We start from the raw sequence: 25,071 nt of genomic DNA on the forward strand, positions 1-25,071 counted from the left end.
ATGGGTAATGACTCTGAAATTAGCAACTAGTTTTTCTCATCTCTCCATGATACAGGAAAACACATTGGAACTTGGCTCATTTCTGGAGAATTCTTGTGACGATCCTCAGTGGCTCAGAATGCACATTTGGTCATCATTATCCCTTGAGTAATCAGTTTCTACAAACTATAGGATGATGTTACAGTTATGTTTACAGAATAAGAGAACACGCACCACACCTTAATCAAATAACTTAAAGATGAGCCTTCTTGATTAACATGCATTTATATGTATGGGTAGTTATTAGGTATCTAGTCTATGTTTTGATTTATACTGTAGTGAGAGAACTAATCTTCAGACTCCCTCTAGAAACCTCCAGATGAACTAAGTGCCTAGAACTCTAAGGTATTTACTGAATAATATCGAAGAACTGTTCACCAAACAAACCTTTCCACAATAAGACGATACAGAGAATTCACAAAAGAAGTGAGTTGAAATCTGTTCTGAAAGGGCTTAGAAACGGTCAGGAATTTGGACCCAATCAGTACACAGAACTGCAGGTGCGGTGGCCCCACTGTTAAAAACTGGATCCACGTGAATAATAAGCCTAATCACATTTTCAGAACAGCTGTGGCTACTTGGGCCGCATAGTCTCTCGTCAGTCGTAGCTCCCGAAAATTTTTAATTATTGCGAAAATTTATATTAAACCTAAGACCAGATTGTGCATCAAAGAAAATAAAACTACGTAATTCCAAGCCTGCGTATTTCCAAAGGAATTTGATTCTGACCTCTGAATGCAATTAAGCAGTCTCTCTCTCTCCCTTTACATCGGGGAAGAGAGAAAAAAGAAGGAGGCACGATGCTCTGTTCAGTAGTAACCGGTAACCAAACCTGTTGTTCTGCCAAGCAAGTGTTTGCCTTCACCGATTCTGATTTCCAAGTGCTCAGGGAGTATGCTCGAAACCTGTGCCTTCCTCCCCTGTCAGATGAGTAGAAAGTTTGTTCAGGCCATGATAAATCTGCACCACACGGAGATGTTTTTGGCACAAAGCGTACTAGGAAGATGACGGTGATTAAATTCGCCTCCCCCCTCAATTCTTGCGGCCGGGGAGTGTTTTGCCTGCGTTTAACAAATGTCCTTCAGCGGCAGGCGTGTGCGCGCCGAGCCTACAGCCTGCGTTTTTGCATCTCTGGGGCAGGGCGATTCAGGCCGGCCCAGTGTCACCCACAGATGTGACTGGTTTTCGCCCCGCGGGCACCGGTGGAGGCGGCAGCCCCTTTCCTCTCCCCCAGCGTCTCCAGCCCGAGGCCCAGACCCAAGGGAAGGGGAAGGAAGCCCTCGCCGCAAGCCGGCGTCTGGGCCGGCACAAAACACGTCGCCACCAAAAAAAAGTTTTTTCCCCCAGCCGTGCGCAACTTTTCGTCTTTTCGCTCAGCACGTTCTCGTCTCGAGTTTCTGGCCCCTGGGGTTTCCTCCGCTTCCCTCGCCTTCACCCCGGCGGCGCGCAGGGACCAGGGCTGATCAGGCACGGGGCAGCGAGGCGGGCAAGGAGGAGGGGAGGGGAAGGGGAAAGGAGGAGGGGGCGGCGGGGGTGGCGGCGGCGGCTGTGGAGGAGGAACTGGTCAAAGGGGACCGAGACCGGCGAGTGCCCGAAAAGGAAAGCGACGCCGCGGTTTGCTGCAGTCGGAATAAAGTTCGCGCCCTTTCCTCGGCGTTTCGCAGCCTCCCCTCCTCTCCCCCCAACTCCTTTTTGACAGCTGGCGCTAGCGGCCACCTCCACCTCCACGCCCGCACCCCCCGGGGGGCGCCAAAGTTGTTTTTCCATGCCCAGAAGAGCAGGAAAAAAAAAAGTAACAGGGCGCGGGGGTCGGGGAGGAGGGAGAAATATACATCCTCCACGAACCACCTAGAAATCTGCGGACAAACAACCAAACTAACCTACTTTTATTTTGCAAAAGGTAAGCAACATTGTAGTAACGACACTTTCGCAGAGAGGAGAAACTTGTGGGGCTTGCAAATCTGTCCGAGGTCACCTCGCCCGCCGGCCACCCTACCCTCCACTCAACACCTCCCCCCCAACCCCAGCAGCCCCCTCCCGGGACAATCCGTTCTTTTTTTTTTTTTTTTTTTTGCCCCGAGGATCCAGGGGAACTCAGCAGGCTCCGACTTGGGGAGCGAGGGCGACCCTGGGCGCGGGTGTAAATCAGTCACCTGAGCGCAGAGGGGCCGCGGCGAGGGCGCGCGCGGGCGGGCGGGGAGAGGCGGAGGCGGCGAGAGCGGCGGCCCGGAGGAAATCGGGAGGGGGAGGGAAAGAAAGGCCGAGACAGAAGGAGCGAGAGGCAGCGGAGGGGCTGGTCCAGGCGCGGCCGCTAAGAGGAGACCAAGAGGCGGGGGCTGCACTTGACAACCAGCATGCCGAGATGGTAAGAAGTTTCCACCCTCCTTTCCTTTTTATTCTAGACTTCGGAAGAAAGGAGCCCCGCGCCCGCGCGCCTCCGGGGCCGCCTCGGGGCCGTGTTTTCCTCCAAGTCCAGCGGCGGGAGGTGAAGGGGGGCTCTGGGGAGGGCAGGCAGGAGAGGAGAGCCCCAGTCAACCCTGGCCCTAGCCGCGCTCCCGAAATCGCCCCTCAACTTGGCCCGAGTGGCGAAGGAGAGCTCCAGGTGGGAGGGCGGGTGTGCGTGCGGGCGAAGGGGGCTGGGGAATGTCGCCCCTCTCGCGGCTGGCGGGGCAAGGTGAGCGGGCGGCTCTAGGGAGTTGAGACGGGCCGGGAGGAAGGCGGGGGCAGATGGAGCGCTGGAAGGAGCTCGGGACAGGGAGGAACGCGGTTTGGACCCAAGGTTAACTTTTAAAACTTGCCCGCGAGTGCGGGACCGGCGGCTGGGCGTGGGCGCCTGGGCGCGCTGGTGCGCCGCTCCGGGAGAACACCGCCGCCCCGTCCTCAGCACCTCTGCTTTTCCCTTCTCACCCTCCGGTTCGGGAACCCTCCCTTTGTAAGTGAAGAAAATGTAGGAAGTGCTCCTGGAGGTTTTCTGAAGAATGTGCAAAACCCAGGGCAGGAAAATCAACCCTAAAGAGAGAGAGGAAGAGATCTTGAGGTGCAATTCGACAGGAGCCGATTTGTGTTACTTACATATTGACTGCAGGGTGGCATTTGGGGCCCGGAGAGGGGGCAGGGTTAAAAACAAACAAAAAAAAGCTTAGAGAAATTCCCTGTGAAGTGAGGCTGATACTAAAAAAAAAAAAAAAAAAAAAAAAAAAAAAAAAAGTTCCAAGTGCAAGTGATGTTGGAGATGGGAAGGCGTTGCGAAGCGAGATTCCAGTACAGCCCTTCTGCCCGAAGCGGCTTCTCTGCAGCGAGGCAACGGGCAATTAGTTCGCTTGGTGCTGAGCGCTCTGTCCGCTTTCGGGAAACTGATTTGTTGGAAATGAGGCTGGACCAATCCCTTCTTTTTAGTTTGCTTCCACCCTTTGCTGCTATTGTTACCTCCACTTGGGGATCTGATGTATTGTGTTCCGCATGTAGATGGACTATGTAGGAAAAAGGGAGATAGCGGTTTGGCATTTTTTCCCCTCTTCCCTTCCCCCTAATGTGACATGTCTTGTTTCAGTGATCAAAGTCACGACTGGAGTGTAGGAGATGTGACTGTCAAATGCAGGCACACACACACAAAAAGTAGCGTGAGCCCAAGACTGTGGTTACAGTAATGCTGACAGAAATTAAAGCGGTTTTGAAAGCAGCGTGCGATTTATGGTGCTTCCCATTTACCCTAGAGTCAAGCTGTTGTAAAACTGATGTACAAAAGACATCATAAAATAATCCTGTGTACCCAGGATTGAAGTGGCAGAGAGTGGCCTGTTTTATTATTTTTTATGTACTTCGTGGACAGTTGCAATGGTTAGAACCTGTGTTTAAGTGGAGGCGTCGAAACAAAATATTAAATCTATTTGTTTAGCACTTGAGAGTTTTTCTTACAGCATTTTACACAAGAACACTGTAGAAAGCCAGTTGTAGGTGTTAATTTTCTGCCTTTTCCCCCTAGCCTATGTACTATTTGTCTACACATCTATTCCCAAATACTAATCACTTTGAACAGTAGCTAAGCACTCTTGTCATCCACTGCTTTGTATTCTGCAATTTCGAATGTTACTGTGCACATACATACATTATTTAAATGGTGGAATTTATTTCTGGCCCTATTATTTAGTATGTCTGATCTGAGGACGTATTCCAAAGTAGCAAGACCCTGGGCAAGTTAACAGAACTTCCTTTACCCTTTGGAATCACCCAAAAAATCCCTTGTGAACTTTTATAGGGTGTCTGTGTTTTATGCTAGATTTGTAGCTGTTTTATTTAAACTGTTCTGCCTTAATGAAGTTCTTAATTGTAGCTACTCTTTCTGTTCCCGGAGAGCAGAGTATTTAAAATCCAGATTGCTAATCACTTTACCAAAGTACAGGAGTATCTTCACCTGAGGGAAGTAATACTGAGCCTGAATGTGAACTCCGCTTGATTATCTCACGAGAGAAGTCTGAGAAAAGTCTGCAACCGTCTCTCCCCCCACCCCCCGCCTTGAGAATATTAAGTTCGCCGTTGTTTGCCTGTAAAACTTGGAGAAAGAACCATCCTCACGTGATTTTAAAAAATAAATAGGAAGGAAATATTAATAGCAGCCGTACATGCCCAATACCTGACTTTTTTTCCATCCACCTCAAATGTTAGATATCTGTCAGCCAGGGAGGGCTATGTGATTACAAAAAGCCGCAGACAAAAGCAGAGCTGACTATTGCTGTATTAAAATGTAAGTGTTACAGTTTGAATTTTCAAGTGAGAGTTTTTGAGTTCAGTGCTTTACATAACATTTTGTCCTAATCTTGCTTGCTGTCAGGGATGTTTCATGGTTGTGCAATTGCTGCAGTCAAGAATGCCAATTTGCATTCCAGGAGTGTCATTTGATTACTTTTATCTGCACAGCTCCAAGACCGGCCCAGACCTCTCGTTTCATCTTGCCATGTCACGAGTCAATGCTGTGTCGTCTTTTCAAAAATCTGCCTGATTTAGACAAGAAAGAAAAGTACTTTCATGTTGCAGCCGCAGTCCCCTGCTAACTTGTCAGCAGCAGGATATGATTCACTTGGGCCCAGAAGAATGGAACAGAGAGGCGGGTTAGGCGGTTCAATAAAGCCCACGGACAGGTAGTGTGTGACATCCCCAGAGAGCCGCAGTTAATGAAGAACAGGTCTGCTTAGTTCTCCACACGCTGACCTGGTGCTGTCCCCACAGTTTTCTCATTTGATCTTTCCCAGCAAATTGATCTTTTCTTGTATTTTTTTGCCTTCCAAGTTAGTCCTTGTGGGACCGAAATTAGCAGAGCAACTTAAGTTGGATAATACAGCTGTTCAGAAAAGAAGAAATTGGACACTGGCTCAAAAAGGGATGGGGGTTGGGAGTAGGGGGGAGCTGTTCTTTTTGTTGTTGTTGCTGGGAATATTTCTTCTATTAAGGGAGTCCGGAATAGGTAATGACTTGCAGGTAGGGGTTCCCTTTATTTTGAATTTTGGAGTTAAGATTCCACATCATTTTAAATATTCCCTGAGTATTTGTAAGATGGTCTTAGTGAGTTTGAGGATTTTGATTTAGCATTTTTCATATTCACTTGTTTGAAATGATTGGCCAGTTGACTGTGTGTCTTTTATGGCTGTTGTACGGTAGACTAAATATCAATGGCATACTTGGACTGTATTATTTATAGTCTTCTAAATAATGACAATCCCAAAATATTCAATATTGAATAGCAGGAAAGGTTAAACAATAAAAGTTATTACCAGCGTTGTGTATAAATATTATGGTACATGGACATGTTTTCTACAATTGACCATCAGCTTGTTTTACATAAACTCCACAGATATACTGTTAATAATATAAAAAATTTTTCAAAATCCTGAATTTAGATACAGGTTTTTAGTAGTGAGACCAGATCACAAGTTTGAATTTCTGTAGATACTCATGAATGTTACTGGTTTTTTTTGAGATTTTAAAACTAGTTACAGTAAGATGGGTAAGTCTAAGTGGGAATGTATCCATAGTTTAAACAGGGTAAAGTTTCACTGTAGAATTTTGAATATAAAATGTAGGTTGGAAGCAATTAATAAATTCTTAACTCCTTGCAGACGTAAGAAACAGTGCTTTCAGAATTCCTCTGCAGCTGGTCTCATTTACCACCTACATCCTTACAAGAAACAGTTGAAAAACATTTCTTGTGGAAGGGAGGCAGCCTCCTCAGATCTTTCCTGTTGGATAGGAATTACATAGGATCATTGGGTCATTGGTTAGTAAACTCCTCTATGAAGAGCTAGAGGGAGCCTCATGATTTTATTAGATATACTTAAGCTTAAAAAAAAAATCAGTCTAGCAATCAGAATGTTTCAGAAAAGAGTAGATAATGAATCTTGGCTTAGTGTTCTGCCTTGGAGGTGCTATTGTAGTTTTTTTTTTTTTTCTTTTTCTTTTTTAGCTATGATAAAAGCAGCAGAACGTTATATAAGAACAGTCAAGTGGTCAGCTGAAATTTCTAGGGTTCCACCTTTCAGATGATCTGAAGATCAAGCAAAATGCAACCAAATACATTTTAAATCTGCTTTGGTTTGCTTAGTACTATTGGTAGTTTTGTCAACTGATGGAGTTCTGTTAAAGAGGCCAATGTTCCAAGTTCTATTAAAAGTGACTTCCTACCCAATCACTGAGGAGGGAGATACCTTCTTTCAGTTCACTCAGGACAACTTCCGTTCTTTTTGAAGTAGTTCTACACGTAACTGCCATGCTCTGGAGAGAAAATGCCTTTAAAATAAATGCTTCATGATACAAGCATCAATAGTAAACCATTTATGAAGCTGACATATTAGGGATCAATAAATTAGGTAAATGTAAAGAAAAAAACTTAAGTGGTATTAAATTCCATATTTGTTTAATTTCACATTAGTTTATCAGACTTTCCACTAAAAATTGTGATATGTTTACTTTAAGGGTCATTGATCATATTGTTCTTTAATATTTGTCTCCTAGTTTTTAAGTGGCATTACTTTGGACAAACTTATTTACCATTTAAGTAAATAATATAATCCGGTGAGGTAAACCACTGAGATTTGTCTTTTTTAAAATCTCCCTCACAGTAGCCCTCATTATGTTGCTAGTCAGTAAAAGTCTTTATTTGTTGCTTATTAGAACCCTCAGTACACTCAAGAGTTCAGCGATAATTTAATTTGGCTATTCAAAGAGGCTCCCTTGTTTTAAAACATGTTCTCAGTGTGCTTTTAGCATTTATTGTGAACCTGTATTCTAACTTGTACATGTGCACAGGAACAATTTTACAGATGTATCATTTTTTAATGTTTTACCATAGCAGAGTCATAACTTTTTTTCTTTACAAAAAATGTGTATCGAACAACGTCAGTTTTTTTTGGTTTTTTTTTTTTGCTTTTTGCTTTATTTTCCTCTTGACATTTTGGAGCCTTTTTTTCTTGGTGATTTAAAGAGTCTTGCTACCATAATTTAAAGTTGGTTCCCCAAGGAATATAACCTCTTAAAGGTATAGTGAGTAGGACACTGAAAAAAAATTCCGTAATTAAGATTCTAGTTGAGGACATTCCAGTGTTGCAGTCACTTGAAATTATAAGAGAGTTTGCCTTGTACTTTACACATTGATAGCATGATAAATTCCATTTCCTTACAGTCAGCTGCTGGAAGTTTTGCAATGAGTGGAAGATGGCTTGAGAGTTTTAGTGGTAGTATTTGTAACAAATCACTGAAGACTAGAACTTGACTATAAAACTCCAAGATGAGTGTCAGGAATTCTTCCACAAGGAAGACAGAATGTGGAGCTGCTAACTGAGTCAATGCGTGTATATCTTACCAGTGGGAATTGCATGAAGCCAGCCCTCTAGATACAGTATTTAATAGTTGTCAAAATGTACAGTATTGTCTTGGAACTTGTGGTTCATGAGTTCATAGTCTCTGCTTTTTTGTGTTTAGTACAAAGATGTAACAACCCACACAAAACATTTTTCTCTTCTTATGACCTTACACTTGCCAAAGTGCCCCATGCTGAAATTCCTTTTCAGTATCTTCTTTTTTTTTTTTTTTTTCAGTCCAAAGCCAGACGTGTACCCAGACACAAAAGCCTCTGTGTATAGCAAGCTGTTTTAAATATTGTGACTCGACGATGTGCTGTCCTTTCTCTGCTTGAGCCAAGGATCTCTGCTCAGTGTCTGTGGATTACCAAGCTCCTTCTTTATTGTACCTCTTGTCAACCATTCCTATTCATTTAACCTTTCATTAGTGTCTGTGCAGCTTCACTGTCTGGAAAGGCAAGGAAAAACCGAAAGGCCCCACTGTCACAGTTATTAGATTTCTCGGTTACATCCCAGCAACCATAGAGAAGTGAGAGTCGACACTATTGTCGTGTGTGCTGCTGTCCTGGGGTGCAGCCCTTCTGTGCATGTCAAGGACATGTGCCACATGTTGATATGCATCCCGGGGATAAATGCACGACATGGGGGATAGGCCGTCGCTGGCAGTAATGAGCTTTGTAGGAGTTATTGCAGAGACCAACAGTTTGTGAAGGAATTCTGCTTAACAGGCCAAGGAGATAGACAGAGGTTAGGGCTGCCAAGATTTGCCTGCGCGGAGCATTGTTTTCAGCTAAACTTCATCTGAGGGGAGAATTGAATATTTTCGACAGCAGTGAAAAGTCCTATTTTCATTTTTTAACCTTTCAGAGGACACCAGTGGTATTTCTGGTGACTGTTTAGTGTACTATCACTTTTTTATGCCGACCAAATTATACCTGTGAATGGCTCTATCAGCAGTTTATCTTTATTCTTCCTTATCCGGAAAAGAATTAAGAGATATTTCACAGATGTCATATGTATGTTTTAAGATCCATGTAGAAATAACACAGTTTGTTAATTTTCCTATGCTACTATTTTCCCCTTTTGATTTCCCTCTAGCATAGCCATGATTCTTTAAAAATGCATTTGCCTTGTTGCCTCAGTGTGAAGGAAGAAAAAGATGATTATTTGCAAATCATGATGAAGACTAGTCTTTTCAGATTTTGGATTGGAAGATATTACTTTGACATCTTAGACGATTCGTTGAATTACTTTTTAAGAATACTTGAAATGTTTGATTAGAAAATGGTAAATTATAATATTTTCATCTCTCTTCACCCACAAGTTCATTTATTTATTTTTAAGTAGAAAAATCTTTGTTGCCAAAGGAGACTAAAATATTTTTGCCTTTCTAATTTAATTTTTGTCAGTTTACCAAATTCTTTGAGGCTCTCCAGTAGCTTTGCAAATACATGAATGATTTATTACCAGATCCTTGTAAAGTGATTTTCAGTTTTTACTTGACCTTACTTTTTTTTTTTAGCCAAGACTAACTTTTTAATAGTTGTGTTTGTAACTTTCTTTAGTAAGCTTTTCATGGCGTCTTATGAATATATTAGTGGTCTAAGTTGTCTTTGTTTCAGGGAGGAGAGGTGAGCTATTTTCACACTCCTTTCTTCAGATGGAATGTTCCTCTCCAGGGAAATACACATTTATTCGATAATGGACAGCTCAGTACGCAGTCAGCCTGGGGCCGTATCCCAGTCTCTTGGCCATTGAGTGGAAGTTCTGTGTAGATACCTAGTGGCCTTCCCACAGACGAGGCAAGAGGGTGTTAAATTCCACCTCCTCTAGTACGCCTGTTCCCATTCATTATGGTTAGTGTTGGGAGAAGTAGAAGAGGACGGAGGGAGGAGAGACTTTAGAAGCTATAGTTTTAGCCACGCCCCCCCCCAAACCTCTAGAGAGTAGGCCAGTGCCATGTGGTAATTAAAGAAAAGAAACGCATGGCAGGAGCTACTCTTTAAAGGAGTCCCGCACCTGTTCTTCAGTCAGTAGTATCTCAGTGGGCTGCCCATGCCTTGGAAGGCGGTTGCACTTTTGTCCACTCCAGAGTGAGAAGAGCCTTGGGAGAGGGTTTGGAGGCAGTTCCATTCTAGTCTAGCTAAGTCTGAGAGTCTCCATTTCATTGTTAGTAAAACTAGCGAGTTTTGTAATTTCTAAGTTTGTTTCCAATTGGAACACTTTATATTTTATTGCATAGGACAACATAATTATAGCGGTTTCTTAGCTTTAATAGCTATATTGAGATATCATTCTCATACCATACAATTCACACATTTAAAATGTACAGTTAATAACATTCCGTTGTATAGGTATAATACCTTTTATTTATTCATTCATCCAGTGATGGACATTTAGGTTGTTTCCATTTTTTGGTGTGATTACGAATATTAATGCTGCTGTGAACTTTTGCGTACATGTGTTTTGCTTTCAGTTTTGTTAGGTATTTATCCCTAGGTGAGGAACTGCTGAGTCATGAGGCAGCTCTGTCTTTAATATTCTGAGGAACTGCCAAATTGTTTTCCAAAATAGCTGCACATTTTACATTCCCACTAACTGTGTGTTTTCTAATCTCACCACATCCTCTCCACACTTGTTACTATTTGTCTTTTAATTTTAACAATCCTGATGGGTGTAAAGTGACTTTGGTTTTAATTTCCCTGATGATGAATGATGTTGAGCATCATTTCATAAGCTTATTGGCCATATGTGTATCTTCTCTGTATAACAGAATGTCTGTTAAGTCCTTTACTCAGTTTTCATTTAGTTTATTTGTCTTTTTATTGTTGTGTTGTAAGAGCTCTTTATATATTCTGGACACAAGTCCTTTATTAGATACAAGATTTGCAAATATTTCCTCTCATTATGTGAGATGTCTTTTTTGATGGAGTCCTTGGAAGCACAGAACTTTGGATTTTGATAAAATCCAGCTTATTTTTTATTCTGTTGTTTGTGCTTTTGGTGTGCTAAGAAACCACTGTCTAACCCAAGGTCATGAAGATGCACCCCTGTGCTTTCTTATAAGAGTTGCAGTTTGAGCTCTCACATTTAAGTTTTTGATCCATTTGGGCTGTTTTTTGTATAATAGGAAGTAGGGGTTCAACTTCATTCTTTGGAATGTGGCTATCCAGTTGTTCCTAGCAACATTTGTCAGCTATTCTCTCCCCATTGAATTATCATGGCAACTTTTGAGAAAATCATTTGACTCTAGGTGTCAGAGTTTATTTCTGAACTCTACTTGGTTCCATTGATATATATGTCTATCCCTGTGCAAGTACCACTGTTTTGACTACTGCAGCTTTACATTAAGTTTGCAGCTGAGAAGTGTGAGTCTCCCAATTTTGTTCCTCTTTTTCAAGATTATTTTAGCTACTTTTGGTTCCTTTGCAGTTTATTTATTTTTATTGTTTAAAAAATCACAAAATTTAATAAGTTTATCATTTTAAGTATATGGTATAATAGTGTTAGCTACATCTTTTTGTGCAACAGATTGTTAGAACATTTTTGTCTTGCAAAATGGAAGCTCTATACCTATGCCTGTTGAACAACCACCCGCTTTTCCCCCTCCCCATGGTCCCTGGCAACCCCCATTTCACTTTCTGTTTAACTCCTTTAAATACTTAATGTAAATGGAATCATGCGGTATTTGTCCTTCTGTGACTGGCTTATTTCTCTTAGCATAATGTCTTGAGGTTAATCTGTGTTGTAGCACATGACAGGATTTCCTTTTTTGTCCTTCCTGAATAATATTTCATTGTATGTATATCCCACATTTTCTTTACCCATTCATCCTCAGATGGACATTTAGGTTGAGTTCACCTCTTGGCTATTGTGATGATCCTGCGGTGAACATAGGTGTTCAAATAACTGCAAGATTCTGGTTTTAATTCTTCGGGATATATATTCAGAAGTGGAATTGCTGGATCATACAGTAATTCTATTAATTTTCTCAGGAACTACCATACTGTTTTCTATCGCTCCCATACCATTTTACATTCCCAGCAACAATGCACAAGAGTTTTAACTTCTCCATACCCTTGTCAAAATTTGTTATTTTCTGGTTTTTGTTTGTTTTTTTGTTGTTTTCTTGAAGAGTGGCTTTACTAACAGTTTTGCGGTGATATCTCGTTTTGATTTGAATTTCTCTGATGATTAGTGGTGTTGAACATCATTGCATATGTTTGTTGGCTACTTGTGTATCACCTTTGAAGAAATATCTGTTTAAGTTCTTTGCCTGTTTTTAACTGGATAATTTGCATTTTGGTTGTTGAGTTGTAGGAATTCTTTATATATTCTAGATATTAACCTCTTATAAGAAATTTGGTTTGCAAATATGTTCTCCCATCCATTAGGTTGCCTTTTCACTCTGTTGTTTACTTTCTTTGTACAAAAGTTTTTAAGTTTGAGGTAGTCCTATTTGTCTATTCTTTTAAACAGTTTACTTTTAAAACTCAGAATTATTTGATCCTCAGAAGAGGAAAGACTACATTAAGAAAGTGCATCTCTTGTTTGGGTTAAAAAAAACTCCTGGTGATATTCCAGGGGACAAGAAATGTGTCTTTTGGTAGCCAAAAGATGACGGCTTTTAGTTCCCTGTGAAACACCTTGGTTTTACTTTGATGGTTCTTAATTATCATTGAGTTTAAAAGCATTCTAGGTGTTCTCTATGAGATACACTTCATGCCCTGGAGGGTAGAATTAAGTACCTAGATATAATTGTTTTTGGTTTTATAAATACCTCAAAAGGAAAGGAAAAAAAAAAAAACCACTACTGAGAAAATTTGTCTTCCTTGACATTCTGTTGAAACTGAAAAACACCACCAGTGATTACAACTAAAAATTATTGTAGGATCTCAAACCCAAACTAACTAGTCAAGTTTTAAGTAAATACGAAGTTAAAATCTGGCATAGCACATTTGGAAACATGAGCTAATTTTATGTTTACCTGACAAATTTTGTAATTAAAATACCTCATTGTAGAGTTAGAGGAACTTGAGAATAAATGAAAGATAACCTAATTTGAAGGTAGCTATCTATGTTCTATCATTGATGAATGAAGTTCCCTTAAAGTTCTAATTTGTTTTATTCATGCAGATAAAGACCTATATTTATTTAAATGTAAAGTAACTGCTTTTCTAGTATTCTGATGAGCCATTCTTGCTTAACTGCATTGTCTGTTGTGTATTTTTGTCCTTTTGCCAGGTGGACAAGTTTTTTTATTCATTCTGTATCAACTATTGATTAGATGGCTAACTGATCAGATATATATGTGGAGAGTATGTATATTTTCCCCTCATCAGTGTTTACCTAAGTTACATAAATAGTAATTAGCCAATTTTAAATTGTATCTTGTGACATATAATAACTTTTCTCCAGGTGAAAATTCTGTAGAGGATTTAAGATCATTTATAAAAATTGGTATGGTAGAAAATCTTAAATTTACCATACATTGATATTTGGTTATATATAAATTTCATTATACCAAATGACACATTTTTATTAATGTTAAACAAAGACTTAGTGCTCCTTTTCTGTGTCACATGTTTTGACATGTGCTTATGTGTCATGGTTTATGTATATGGAATGACAATCGTGTACTGTTCCTGATATCTTTCGTGGTTTGGGAACTTAAAGTATGTAATTAACTGGAACGATACAGCTATACAAAGAAAGTCCATTCATTTCTCTGTCCTGTGGTATTTAATCTCCCTGTGATACACGTGTTACTTTAGTGGGTTAGGGAGGTTTATTAATATGTACGTACATTAACAGGTATGCCTTGGAAAGTACAGTGTGATAGTTCAGTTTTTCCTCATTCAAAATGGTGGTTGGAAACAGCATTATATTTGTTAGAATTGGTTTTTGACAGACTGAAATATTAATTTTGCTTCAGAGTGCATTAACCCTGAATGATATTAAAAAGTAAATATTTTTTAAACCTAGAAATTCTGCCAGTTGTTAAGCCATATTTTTTAGTCTATGTGTCCTTTGCAAAAAATATTTTCACATAAAGGATTTATGTCTGTTCAATGGTCTTTTCAGCTTCACTTATGTCCATAAACAGTAACCAGTCACTGACATGACATTTCTGTGTATAGAGGACAGTGATAATTAGAGCTAATGAAATGTATGTGTGTATGTATAGAATTATCAGGGACATACTGATAGTCTGCAACTTCCTTGTAGGGGAGGGAGGAGGCAGAATAGTAGTTTACTGCAAATGTTTGTGGGGGCTGTGGGGGAAGGGTTTGACACTACATGTACATTTTCATACTGAAGTAATACTTGGTACATTGTTTTTTGTAGTTTCAGGTATGTGTTTGGATGGCGTGGATGAATTTTCGGTGTATCACTGAATGTTTTCTTAATATTGTCAAACTGTATTTCTGGATACAGATATGCCAGGGTAATCTGTCAACATTGAGCAAGTTAATGTTTGTTACTGTATGTAGAACAGGTTGCTTTAGATTTGCATGAAACATTAGACAATAGTGTACTGATTTAGTAAAAAATAAAAGATGCTTTTTAAAATGATCAAGTTTTTATGTTCAAGCTGTACGTTTGGCATAGGCGTGAGAGTTGTAGTTGTCTTCATTTTCCACAGTATAACACAAATTTTAATTATTTTAGATTGGAGTTAAACAGGCGTTTGCATTTCTGTGATACATGTGACACTCTGTTAGGTGCAGTATGTCTTACAGGTGATATAGAAGCTTTAACCCTAACATGAAGGGGCACGAGCTTCACTGGCAGGAGAATATTCGTTATCTTAAAAGGATAAACATAGTCCAGGGGACTGCCACTGGTCTTTGTTTAGTAATCTAATTTTGTCAGTGCACCCTTGAAAGAGATCAGTCCTTCGTGGGCTCATTCAGCTTGTTCACTGACTGACAGGTGGAGATCACACACGCAGACCCACTTGCACATGCCATGTGAACATGTACATGTCTAAATACTGCATTCAGTGAAACACTTCTGTGCTGTTATTGGCATGCTTAACACATTGGCATGCTTATTAGCACATTCTCTCCTTTGCAAATTAGGGAGTCAAATTATAATCAAAATGTTGCTCATTGCTTTATGAGCTTGGAATTTGAGCAGAGACTATTAGGGATAGAGGTGGAGGGTGTAAGGGCCTCCTCCCACTGTAGAGAAAACCTTTCCAGTGGCCTGGATTGTTTATGGTACACACTTCAGACTCCTCGCTCCTGGACTGTGCCTGGAAGAGTGTGGACAAAATTGACCCCTCTTGGTTTTTTCTGCTTCCCATTCTCCTTCTGATTGAGGAGTTCTTTTTTCTCTAGATACGTTAATATTCTCAAGCAGATATTACTCATCTGTCCTGGGAGCTACTTGTTAAGGTGACTTTGCGTCTGTTTGGATTTTTATGGATCTAATGCAGATGGCAGTCTCATTTCACTCATTATAAATTTCTTGGGAGATACCTCGTGCTACTACCTTACATGTCATGTAGTTTGTATATGGGTGGGTGAGACTGATGTGAAGACACAGGGTAAGATAACAGTTTTCTGGAGGAAAAAAGATGTATGTTGTTGTTTAAAAAAATAACAGTGAGGCTGAAGACCAGTTAAATACCTTCTAGAGAGAGTTTCTATGTTTAATTCCTATAGAAAAATATCTTGATCTGAAATTGGCCTTATATACTGGTGAAATACAGTGCCATCTAGAAGTCAGTTAGGGGGGTGTGTGTGTGTGTGTTAAATCTCTGCGTCTATTTTCTGTGTGGTAGAAAAGTTCTTTAATTACTTTAGGCTTCTCTTTTCCATTACACAGTTAGGACCAGGATTAGATTTTAAAGATTATTCTTTATGTTTCACATTGTGATATTCAATGTCTCTTTAATATTTCACGGGTGCCAAAAAGGACCGAAAAGTTAAATGTGTATCTTTGACTTTACCTTGTTTGATTCCAGCACCTTCCTAATAGTTTTTTTTTTTTTAACTTTTGTCTTCTGTTCCTTTAAGAATACTTTTATATCAGTTAGATTTTTACTAGAGAGAAATATTTGTTAGGGGAAGAGAAGGTAGGAGGATAAGGCACTGAACGTCCACTGGACTCAAAGGATAGACGTTGGTGGACAAGGGAGCCTCCTTTTGCTGTGGTTTCCTTAGGTCTAGTCTGATTTTCAACCTTACATCTCTGTGTCAGTCTGCAGTCTATAAGTTTCAGAGCAGTTGTGGTACAGTTGTGTCATGTGGGTGTTTTATTATTTAAACCCACAGGGTTTAATACATCCCAAATTTTAAATTTGAAAAGGTGTCAGAACCAAAAATTAAGTGAGAGTGATGCTGGAGAGAATGGAGAAATTGCACAGGAAATGTTGAACACGGATAAAAATATAGTTAGAAAAAAAAACTGAGAAAGAAAGGGCCAGTTAACATGAGACGTGTATTTATGTAATTTCCCCAACCTCCATTTCACCTTGTTTTCCCCCAGGGTCTTCCTTCTCTCGAGCTCCTCATCTGCAAGTCCTATTAGATCTGCCTCCCGACTGCCACCCATTTACCATCACCCTGATCCGCAGCTGCACCACCTGCACCTGGAAAATGGCAGCATCTTCTCACTGGCCCGCTGCTTCTGTTCTCGTCTCTCTCCTGCCACTTCCCTATCACAAACCTTCCGGTGCCTTCTTTCATCTTCTCACACCTGCAGTGAAATCCACACTCCTGCTGTGACCGAAAAGGAAACGGAGAATGTAATCTCTGCCCGGTGCTCCAGCGTCATTTCCCACCATGGTTCCCTCTCCTCCCATCATACCCACCTTCTCGCTATTCACTACACGCACAAGATCCGTGCCTGCCTCAGGCCTTTGCGTGTGGTTTTCCTTTGCTTCGGATGCTCTCCTCCCAGATTTTTGCATGGCTTCCTCCCTCATTTCATTCATGTCTCCTCGAAAATGTCATCCCTTCAAAGAGAACTTACGACTTTCCTCCCATGACTGTACCTCCACGCTATGTTTCTCTGACCTCTCATCTTGCTTTTCTCTTCATAGCATTTATCACCACTTGAAAAGCTATTCGATTTTTTTGTTTGTTTAACTGTAGTTTACTATTTATCTTTCCCCTTCTTGACAGGATGCCAAACTCCATAAGAATTAATTTCTGATTTTCTACTACCTGTAGCAGTGTCTGGTTTGGGAGACACTTAATAGTGTTTATTGAAGGAATGAATATACCTGTATATGGTTTTCCTTGAAATCATTAACAGATTTTTTGATCAATTTTTATCAGGTCTTAGTTGTCCCATGGAGGATTATTTATGGTATCTGCTGTTGCAGTTTTCTGAACTGCTTAGTGGAGCAGTGGTTTCCAGGGTCGAGTGGTGTGCAAAAAAGTCATCCTGTGAGAAAATGAAATTTGATTTATCTTATTCTTGTATTTCTTTATTTGTGTTTTATAGTGTGCATGGCATCTTATAGTACATATATAAGGGATACATTGCACCATCAAAAATTTGAGACTGGATTAAGCATGATCTGGACAGGATGGTTAAATTTGTTCAAAGCAGGATATATCTCTGTAATTGGGCTATTTCACAGATTTTGTGCTTTTGAATGATTAGGTGGTGATATCACTTGTGAGAATGTGTAAAGTCTTTCCCGTTGTTCAGAAAATTGCACAGATCGAATTGGGATGGTGTGAGATACTATGTCTGAAACTCAGCACACATGTGTGTACTGATACATATTCTTTAATTTTCAACTTCTGGTGGAGTTTTCAGGTCTTTTCAGTTAAAGTGCTCCTGCGATGGGGCCTTTTGTACCTGCACTCACCTATATGAGGAGATGTGTGAGCTATTTTAGTGATGATTGGAGTTTGCTACCTGATGGGTCTGTTTTGGGGTGATCTGTGCTTTTAGTTGCTCTTTGAATAATTATTTTCCCTCATGTTTCATAATTTAGGCTTTTTAATGAAACTTAACTGGTTACTTTGGTGACTTCAGCTTTTTAAAAGAGATTTATTGAGATAAAATTCACATACCATACAATTCACCATTGTAAGTTCCACGGTTCCATTTTGTAATTACAATGTGGGCAGTTTTGAAGACAGTGTGGGGAAATAAAAGATCAGCTAAGAGTTTGGAGGGAAGTCTGGTTAGATATTCACTTGAATCCCTTCTCAAGTTAAAGGAAATTTTATAACATTTGAAGAACTTGTTAATAAAATATTTGATAGGATTCATAAACTTGAGTGGAGCATTAAAGTAATTAATATACTAATAGTTGTGCTAAGGGAACTTGAAAGCCACAAATAAGTAGCTATGAGTAAGTATCATTCTGTATAAAATAGTCACCCTGAAGGTCATATACACTGTTGGTGCCACAGCTTACAGTGATTTTGGAGCTCTTCATTTGACATTGGCTTTAGACAGCCTGTGTCTAACTCTCCTAAGTATCTTCAGTGCTAGCCAATTTTCTGTGACATAAGTTTTGATTTTCTGAATCATCCAGAAGTTAAGTCTGATGAACATGGTGGGTTTGATAAAGCCAGATAATTCTATTTCTGGTAAGTGAAAAAAATTGGCACAATTGATTTTTCTCATATAGCTTATGAATTGGCTATGGAAATGGTCACAAATGAAGAATTCCAGAAATGTTTTGAACAATAGTAGCGTTGTTGGAATGAGTGCAGTGTCCTGAGGTGACAACTGAGACTTATTGATTATTCTTTCCCACCAATAATGGAGCTTCCTAGTATCCATAGAAACTCATTTAGCTATAGACACATTGGTGGGAGGTTTTTTGCATTTATAGATTTGTACATGCATGCTTATAAACAATTTCCCACCTATCAAATTGGGTCAGTATTTTGTAGTCTTATGCAACTCGGCCCCATTGTGGGAAGTACTGGATAACTTCTACTTCAGCGTAGATCTTGTGGAATCTGAGTAAAATTATTATAGGTTGTGGCCTGAGGAGGCCTCTGAAAGCAAAGAATATCAAGAAAAATTTTAACCCAAATGTGAAACCACCTAAGTGCTCCTTTATATTAATCAGTTTTATGTAGAGCTCTTTGGCTAGATATTAGAAGGGTTGTCACAACTTGTATTTGTGTACTTTCTCTTAGTTCAGCAGGTCTGGGTACGTGGGGCATAAATACATACGAAGGCCATTAGATATGAGAAAGCCATTAGAAATGAGAAAGCTGGTGAAGTACACATTCGTGTGCATAAACTGTTTCTGAGGCAGTCTTGTCCATACTGATACCTGACAGAAGTTAAAGGAAAAAGTAGTTGCTAAAGGGAAATACTTTTTTTTATGCTTTAAGATTTGTTTCTGCATTCCTGCAAGTTGTGGTGTGAGGTTAATACTTATTGTTCAGTTTCTTTATGATTTCATTCTGGTTATCCATTAAGAAACCCATTAGTTAGTACCTTCTTGGAAAATCCTATGTTGTTAAACTCTCTTCCAATTCATCTTCCAGCCTCGTCTCCATAGCATAAAATGCAATTTTGTATGGAATCTGTAGGTCTCAGCATCATTTTATTGTTAAAAATATTAGAAGCAGTTTTCAGTCTATTTTGTGAAATCACACCCATAGCCTGTCTTGAAGTTTGTAGACTTTTTTTTTAGGAATGAGAATTCAGCAAATAAAAAGGAATGAAATAAGTTTAATTCTAGAAAAATTAACTTTAGATGTTTCTTAACTCCTCCAGAGTTCTCTGAAACTGTGGAACTTTCTGATTTGAAGGAGAGTTAAGACCAACTGGTGTTGGAAGTAAACATTAGGGTCAACTTTTCTTGTGTTAGCTGTAATCTGTTGGCTATTTTTCTTTTAGCCAAATCCAAAGTGTAAGTATGTATACATAACTTGTATACTAAGCCTCTTATGTAGTTCCGTGAAGGCAGAGAGGGCTCTTAGCAGGCCCTGTTATAAGGTGGAAAGCTCTGCTCGACCAAAACATGAGTGTCATTCATGCTGTCTTCGTAGGAACCGTGTGCGTGGTCTTCATGGACCATTTGGCCTGTGAGATGGGATTTGCCATAATTCATTGTCACGTACAGTGACTCCTGTGGGAGTGTAAGGTCTAGCTGCTTTACCTTGGATGTGTTCTCAATGTTTTATCTTGTTCCAGGGTGGATTATTATACTTGAGAATGTGCTTAATTACAAGCTCTATGTTTTCCAGCACTCATTCACAGTACCTCCTCTCTACGCCTGAGTTCGTTCATGGACTTAACACGTGAGGACTGAGGGCAGTATATGACTTGGAAAGTGGGCTGTCGGACTTGAAATCTTCCATTTTTTGATGTCATCTCTTTACCATGAGATTTTTGACCTTTCTAGTTTTTTGGTTCTATTTTCTCAGGAAAAGGAATTTACATTTGATAGGAAACTAAAGAAAAGCCCCATTTATTAATATTGGATATTTCTCAGAATATCTTAAGAGATTGAGTTTTGTTGTATTTTTTTTTAATAAACTGCTTCATAAATTTCATTTTAATAAAATCTTTGACTGAATCCAGGCCTAAACTGAAACCCCTCCATAGAAAAGGGATGTTTTTTCAGAATATTTCTTATTAGAATCCTTTTGAGATTAAACACAGTAGGATCTTACAGAATTTCAGTTTTTTAATATATGTAATCTGTTTCTTCAGTTTCCTAAGTTTGCCCCTCATTTGAACTTAATCATACTTTTTTGTAATCAACTGTTTATACATCTAGCACACATGCTGCTCTGTAGATTCTTTGGTATATAATTATGATCTCATTTTTCTGTTTTTATCAAGGAATAAATGATCCTAAATGGATCATGATTTAGTAATGTATTTATTTAGTAGTTTCATGTTTTAATTTTTATGGCTTTGCTCAAAGATTCTGGTTTTGGGGTATCTTGGCAATACATCTTGGACAAACTTTTTATGGTCAAAATCAAATTATACTGCCTTGTATATTCCATTTTTAGAATTTATTGTTTTAAATTCCTGAGAAATCCATGACTAGGACTATCAAACTCTTCTGATTCTGTTTAGTCAACATGCAGCCTTCTTTGGAAGGTGATTCTTTTTTTTAACCAAATGAATTTTATAAAGTCAACTTCCTTAATTTGTAATGTAGGCTCAATGAAAGCTGCAGGGTGGTTTCTTTCTCCCCCTGAGAAATCTTTAAAGAGATGTTTAAACAAATCAAAATATGCTTATAATAACTTAAAAGAAATAATTTGATGTGGCAAGTTTTAAATTAAAAATAAAAAGACATACACACACATGCACACTCACACTGCATAACCTTTCTTTGTGTCTTTGGTTTAAGTCCTCTGTCATATAATGCCAAAAACTTTGTTCTGAGCTGCCTGTGTGTTGAAACATGTATGCCTGTCCTAGTGTCATAACTAATTATATCTCTCATATGCTTACTTCTAGTAATTGGAAAGTAGACCTACCGCAGCAGAGGATTTAATATTTAGTTTTATCTTGAGGACCTGCTATAGAAATCAAGTTTTCAACCATGCAGCAACTTGACATTGTAAACTGATATTACTACTTTAAATATATCATCCACTTTGTGTTTTGCAGAAATAGTGTACCATAAGGGAAGAAAAATTTTAGGGGTTCTTAAAAGTGGATCTGTCTTGACCAGTAACGATGCACTAATACTGACTCGCTATGCAGTTTTGACTGCGATAGTTCATTTATAAATTGATGGTCTAGCGTTGTGATAGAAAAATTTTTTATAGGATTTACTTTTACCCAAAGTTTGGCGAAGGCTGTAGCTAGTGGCAAACTTGAAGGTGCATTGGTCACTTAATCTTCATGGATTGGTCTAAAATAATTTGGGGCTTATTCTTGGAAAATGCCTTGAGTGGTGTTTTCACCAACCAGTTTAGAAATCCTGTCTTGGACGTGCTTGTGACTGGGGCAGCAAACAGTTTTAATATGCACCAGCATGCATGAAAATATGTGGTCCTTGTCCCTGCCTGCTGCAGGAGGACTTTACCCGTCTTCAGTCTCTGAGCTGCAGTCTTGTCGCAATTAAAGTCTTAGGATGGGGAGCAGTTAATGCTGGTGATAGATTGTGGTATTTAGCATTGTGCTGTGTTCCCTGGTGAGCTAGTTCTGTAGACTTACAGGATTCTAGTCAGAACTTGGGAAAGGCTGTACTGAAGAATTTGTGGTTGATTAAATATTTTTGAAAGTGAGAAATACAATGTCTTTTCTTATTAATAGGTAGACCTTTGGGGCTTTGATTAAAGAAATAGTGAAAAATTATGCAGTTCTGTTATTGATTATTGTTTAAAATTTAACACTGAAGATGCTAGGTTTTCTTTTCTCTCATTAAGTTAAAGTATTCCTACCTTTGAAGTGTCTTTCCATTCATTCTTTTGTTATAGTTAAAAATAAAACTCTCCAGTTATATATATCAAACTTAGCTCTACTGTGTTTTATACTAAATTAGTTTTTATAAATTCTGCGTTGTTTCTGTCCTACGGTAACTTAAGTATGCAGAGGCATTGAACTTGAACGTTTTGTGTTCTGAAATGTGGGGTTTGGATTCTTGGTATAACTCTTCTGTTTTGAAAACTGAACTCCCAGTGGTTTCTTTCTAATCAGGCTATCATGACCTGTTACATTAAAAAGTTAGATGGTCTAAGCCGTGTAACTTTTGAAAGCTGTGACTGTAAAAAGCATGTGTTAAATAATGAAAGTGTCTTTCCATTTTTTAAATGTTCGTTTCTCTTAGAGTTTTTGTGGTGTCAGTCAAATGAATGCCAGTGTTTGGTTTTAAGAATAACTAATGGTGGAAATCTGAATTTGCAGTTGATAGGCCCCTTAAGAGCTAGAAAGGGTTATCTCAAAACATGGGGCACCCTGGTAGTGCGTGAGGGCATTGGCCTCCAGCCTGACTGATGGGAACACCTTCCCTCTTTTCACTTGTCTGTGAAATACTGAGGGGGGAAGATGTTAAGGCTTGTCTGGGTTCTGAACCTGGGGGTGCTTCCACCTCCATGAAGTGTTTGGAAATCTTGGGAGTTGGTTTTGTTTGTCACAGATGACTGGATTGGAGTGCCTCCTGCTGTGTAGCAGGCCAAGGACACTTCAGTGTCCCAACCACAAAAGAATTTAACCTCAGTGATGAGTTGTTCTGCCCAAAATGTCATTGCCTCTGCTGGGAATTACTTGATAGTTATTGATATAAAAAAAAAAAACAAAGGAAAATATTGGTAAGAATGATTCTCTGTCCCCCCAGAATTCCCATCTGACATTTTTTTAAAGGAATGTTCCCCTTTCCTTTCCTTTCCTTTCCTTTCCTTTCCTTTCCTTTCCTTTCCTTTCCTTTCCTTTTCTTTTCTTTTCTTTTCTTTTCTTTTCTTTTCTTTTCTTTTCTCTTTCTTTGTCTTTGTCTTTTGTCTTTTGTCTTTTGTCTTTCTTTCTCTTCCTTTCTTCCTTTCTTTCTTCAGTATATATATATTTTAGTACATGAACATTATGGATCAACTGTACTTAAACTGCATGGATCTACTTATACACCACTTTTTTTTTCTTTTCAGTAGTAAATATGATTTGAGGTTGGCTGAATCCGGGTTGCAGAACTGGGGATATGGAGGGCCAACTATAAATTATTCTTGGATTTTTGACTGTGTGGAAGGTCATTGCCCCACCCCCCATGTTGTTCAAGGGTTAGCCTTGTATACTTGATTGCAACTCAGTAAGTGGAACCCCAAATTCTGCTTCTTAATGTTCCTGAGTAAATGATTTCTAGAGATATATGGATATTTTATACACTTGGCACACTGAAAATACTTAGTTCTGAGCTCCCAAGTCAAACTTAGACTCATTTATGCAAACACCCATCATATTATGTATAAATGTTTGGCAAAGGAACACATTATGTAAATGTGTTGAAACTCATTGTCTTTAATTTTTTTAATTGAAGTATAATTGATTTACAATCTTGTGTTAGTTTCTGGTGTACATTGTAGTGATTCAGCTTTACATATATATATTCTTTTTCATATTTTGTCATTATAGGTTATTAGAACCTATTGAATATAGTTCCCTGTGCTATATAGTAGGACCTTGTTGTTTATCCGTTTTATGATAGTATCTACAAATCCAAAACTCCTAGTTTATCCCCACCCCCTTTCCCTTTGGTCACCCTAAGTTTGTTTTCTATGTCTGTGAGTCTGTTCCTGTTTTGTAAATAAGTTCAATTGTGTAATTTTTTTAGATTCCACATATAAGTAACAACATATGGTATTTATCTTTCTCTTTCTAACTTACTTCACTTAGTATGATAATCTCTAGGTCCATCTATATTGCTGCAAATGGCGTTATTTCATTCTTTTTTATGACTGAATAGTATTCCATTGTACATATATATACCACATCATCTTTAACCATTCATCTGTCTGTGGACATTTAGGTTCCTTCTATGTTTTGGCTATTGTATATAGTGCTGCTGTGAACACTGGGGTGCATGTATCTTTTTAGATTAGAGTTTTCTCTGGATATATGTCCAGAAGTGGAATTGCTGGATCATATGGTAAGTCTATTTTTAGTTTTTTTTTAAGGAATCTCCATACTGTTTTCCATAGTGGCTGCACCAGATTACATTCTCACCAAAAGTGTCGGAGGGTTCCCTTTTTCTCCATACCCTCTCCAGTGTTTATCATTTTTGGACTTTTTTTTTTTTTTTTTTTTTTTGGCCATTCTGACCCATATGAGGTGATACCTCATTGTAGTTTTGATTTGCATTTCCCTGATAATTAGCAATATTGAACATCTTTTCATGTGCCTATTGGCCATCTGTATGTCTTCATTGGAGAAATGTCTGTTTAGGTCTTCTGCCATTTTTTGATTGGGTTGTTTGTTTTCTTGTTGTTGAGTCGTATGAGCTGTTTGCATATTCTGGAAGTTAAGCTCTTGTCAGTTGCATCATTTGAAATATTCTCTCCCAGTCCACAGGCTGTCTTTTCGTTTTGTTTATAGTTTCCTTGGCTGTGCAAAAGCTTACAAGTTTAATTAGTCCCATTTGTATAATTTTGCTTTTATTTCTATTGCCTTGGTAGACTGATCTAGGAAAACATTGCTGTGATTTATGTCAGAGAATATTTTGCCTATGTTCTCTTCTAGGAGATTTATAGTGTCTTGTCTTATGTTTAAGTCTTTAAGCCACGTTGAG

At 38.9% G+C, this 25,071-nt stretch overlaps 1 protein-coding gene across 17 annotated transcripts in view; it reads left to right on the forward strand.

Annotated features, from left to right (window-relative positions):
* Positions 1-1,618: 1,618 nt before the first annotated feature.
* BNC2 (basonuclin zinc finger protein 2) overlaps positions 1,619-25,071 on the forward strand; it is a 410,419-nt gene continuing 386,966 nt past the window's right edge. For 5 of the 17 annotated variants that reach the window (XM_045509913.2, XM_045509915.2, XM_045509912.2 and 2 more), the window contains exon 1: positions 2,142-2,404. In XM_045509913.2, the coding sequence (XP_045365869.1) occupies positions 2,402-2,404 (3 nt within the window). In that variant the 5' untranslated portion in view covers positions 2,142-2,401. Of the gene's footprint in view, positions 1,940-2,141; positions 2,405-25,071 lie in introns of those variants that run through there. The other 12 variants (XM_045509903.2, XM_045509901.2, XM_045509902.2 and 9 more) reach the window with 6 other exon arrangements.

The sequence above is a fragment of the Camelus bactrianus genome, chromosome 4 (assembly GCF_048773025.1).
Source record: "Camelus bactrianus isolate YW-2024 breed Bactrian camel chromosome 4, ASM4877302v1, whole genome shotgun sequence".
In the NCBI taxonomy this organism is placed as follows: domain Eukaryota; kingdom Metazoa; phylum Chordata; class Mammalia; order Artiodactyla; family Camelidae; genus Camelus; species Camelus bactrianus.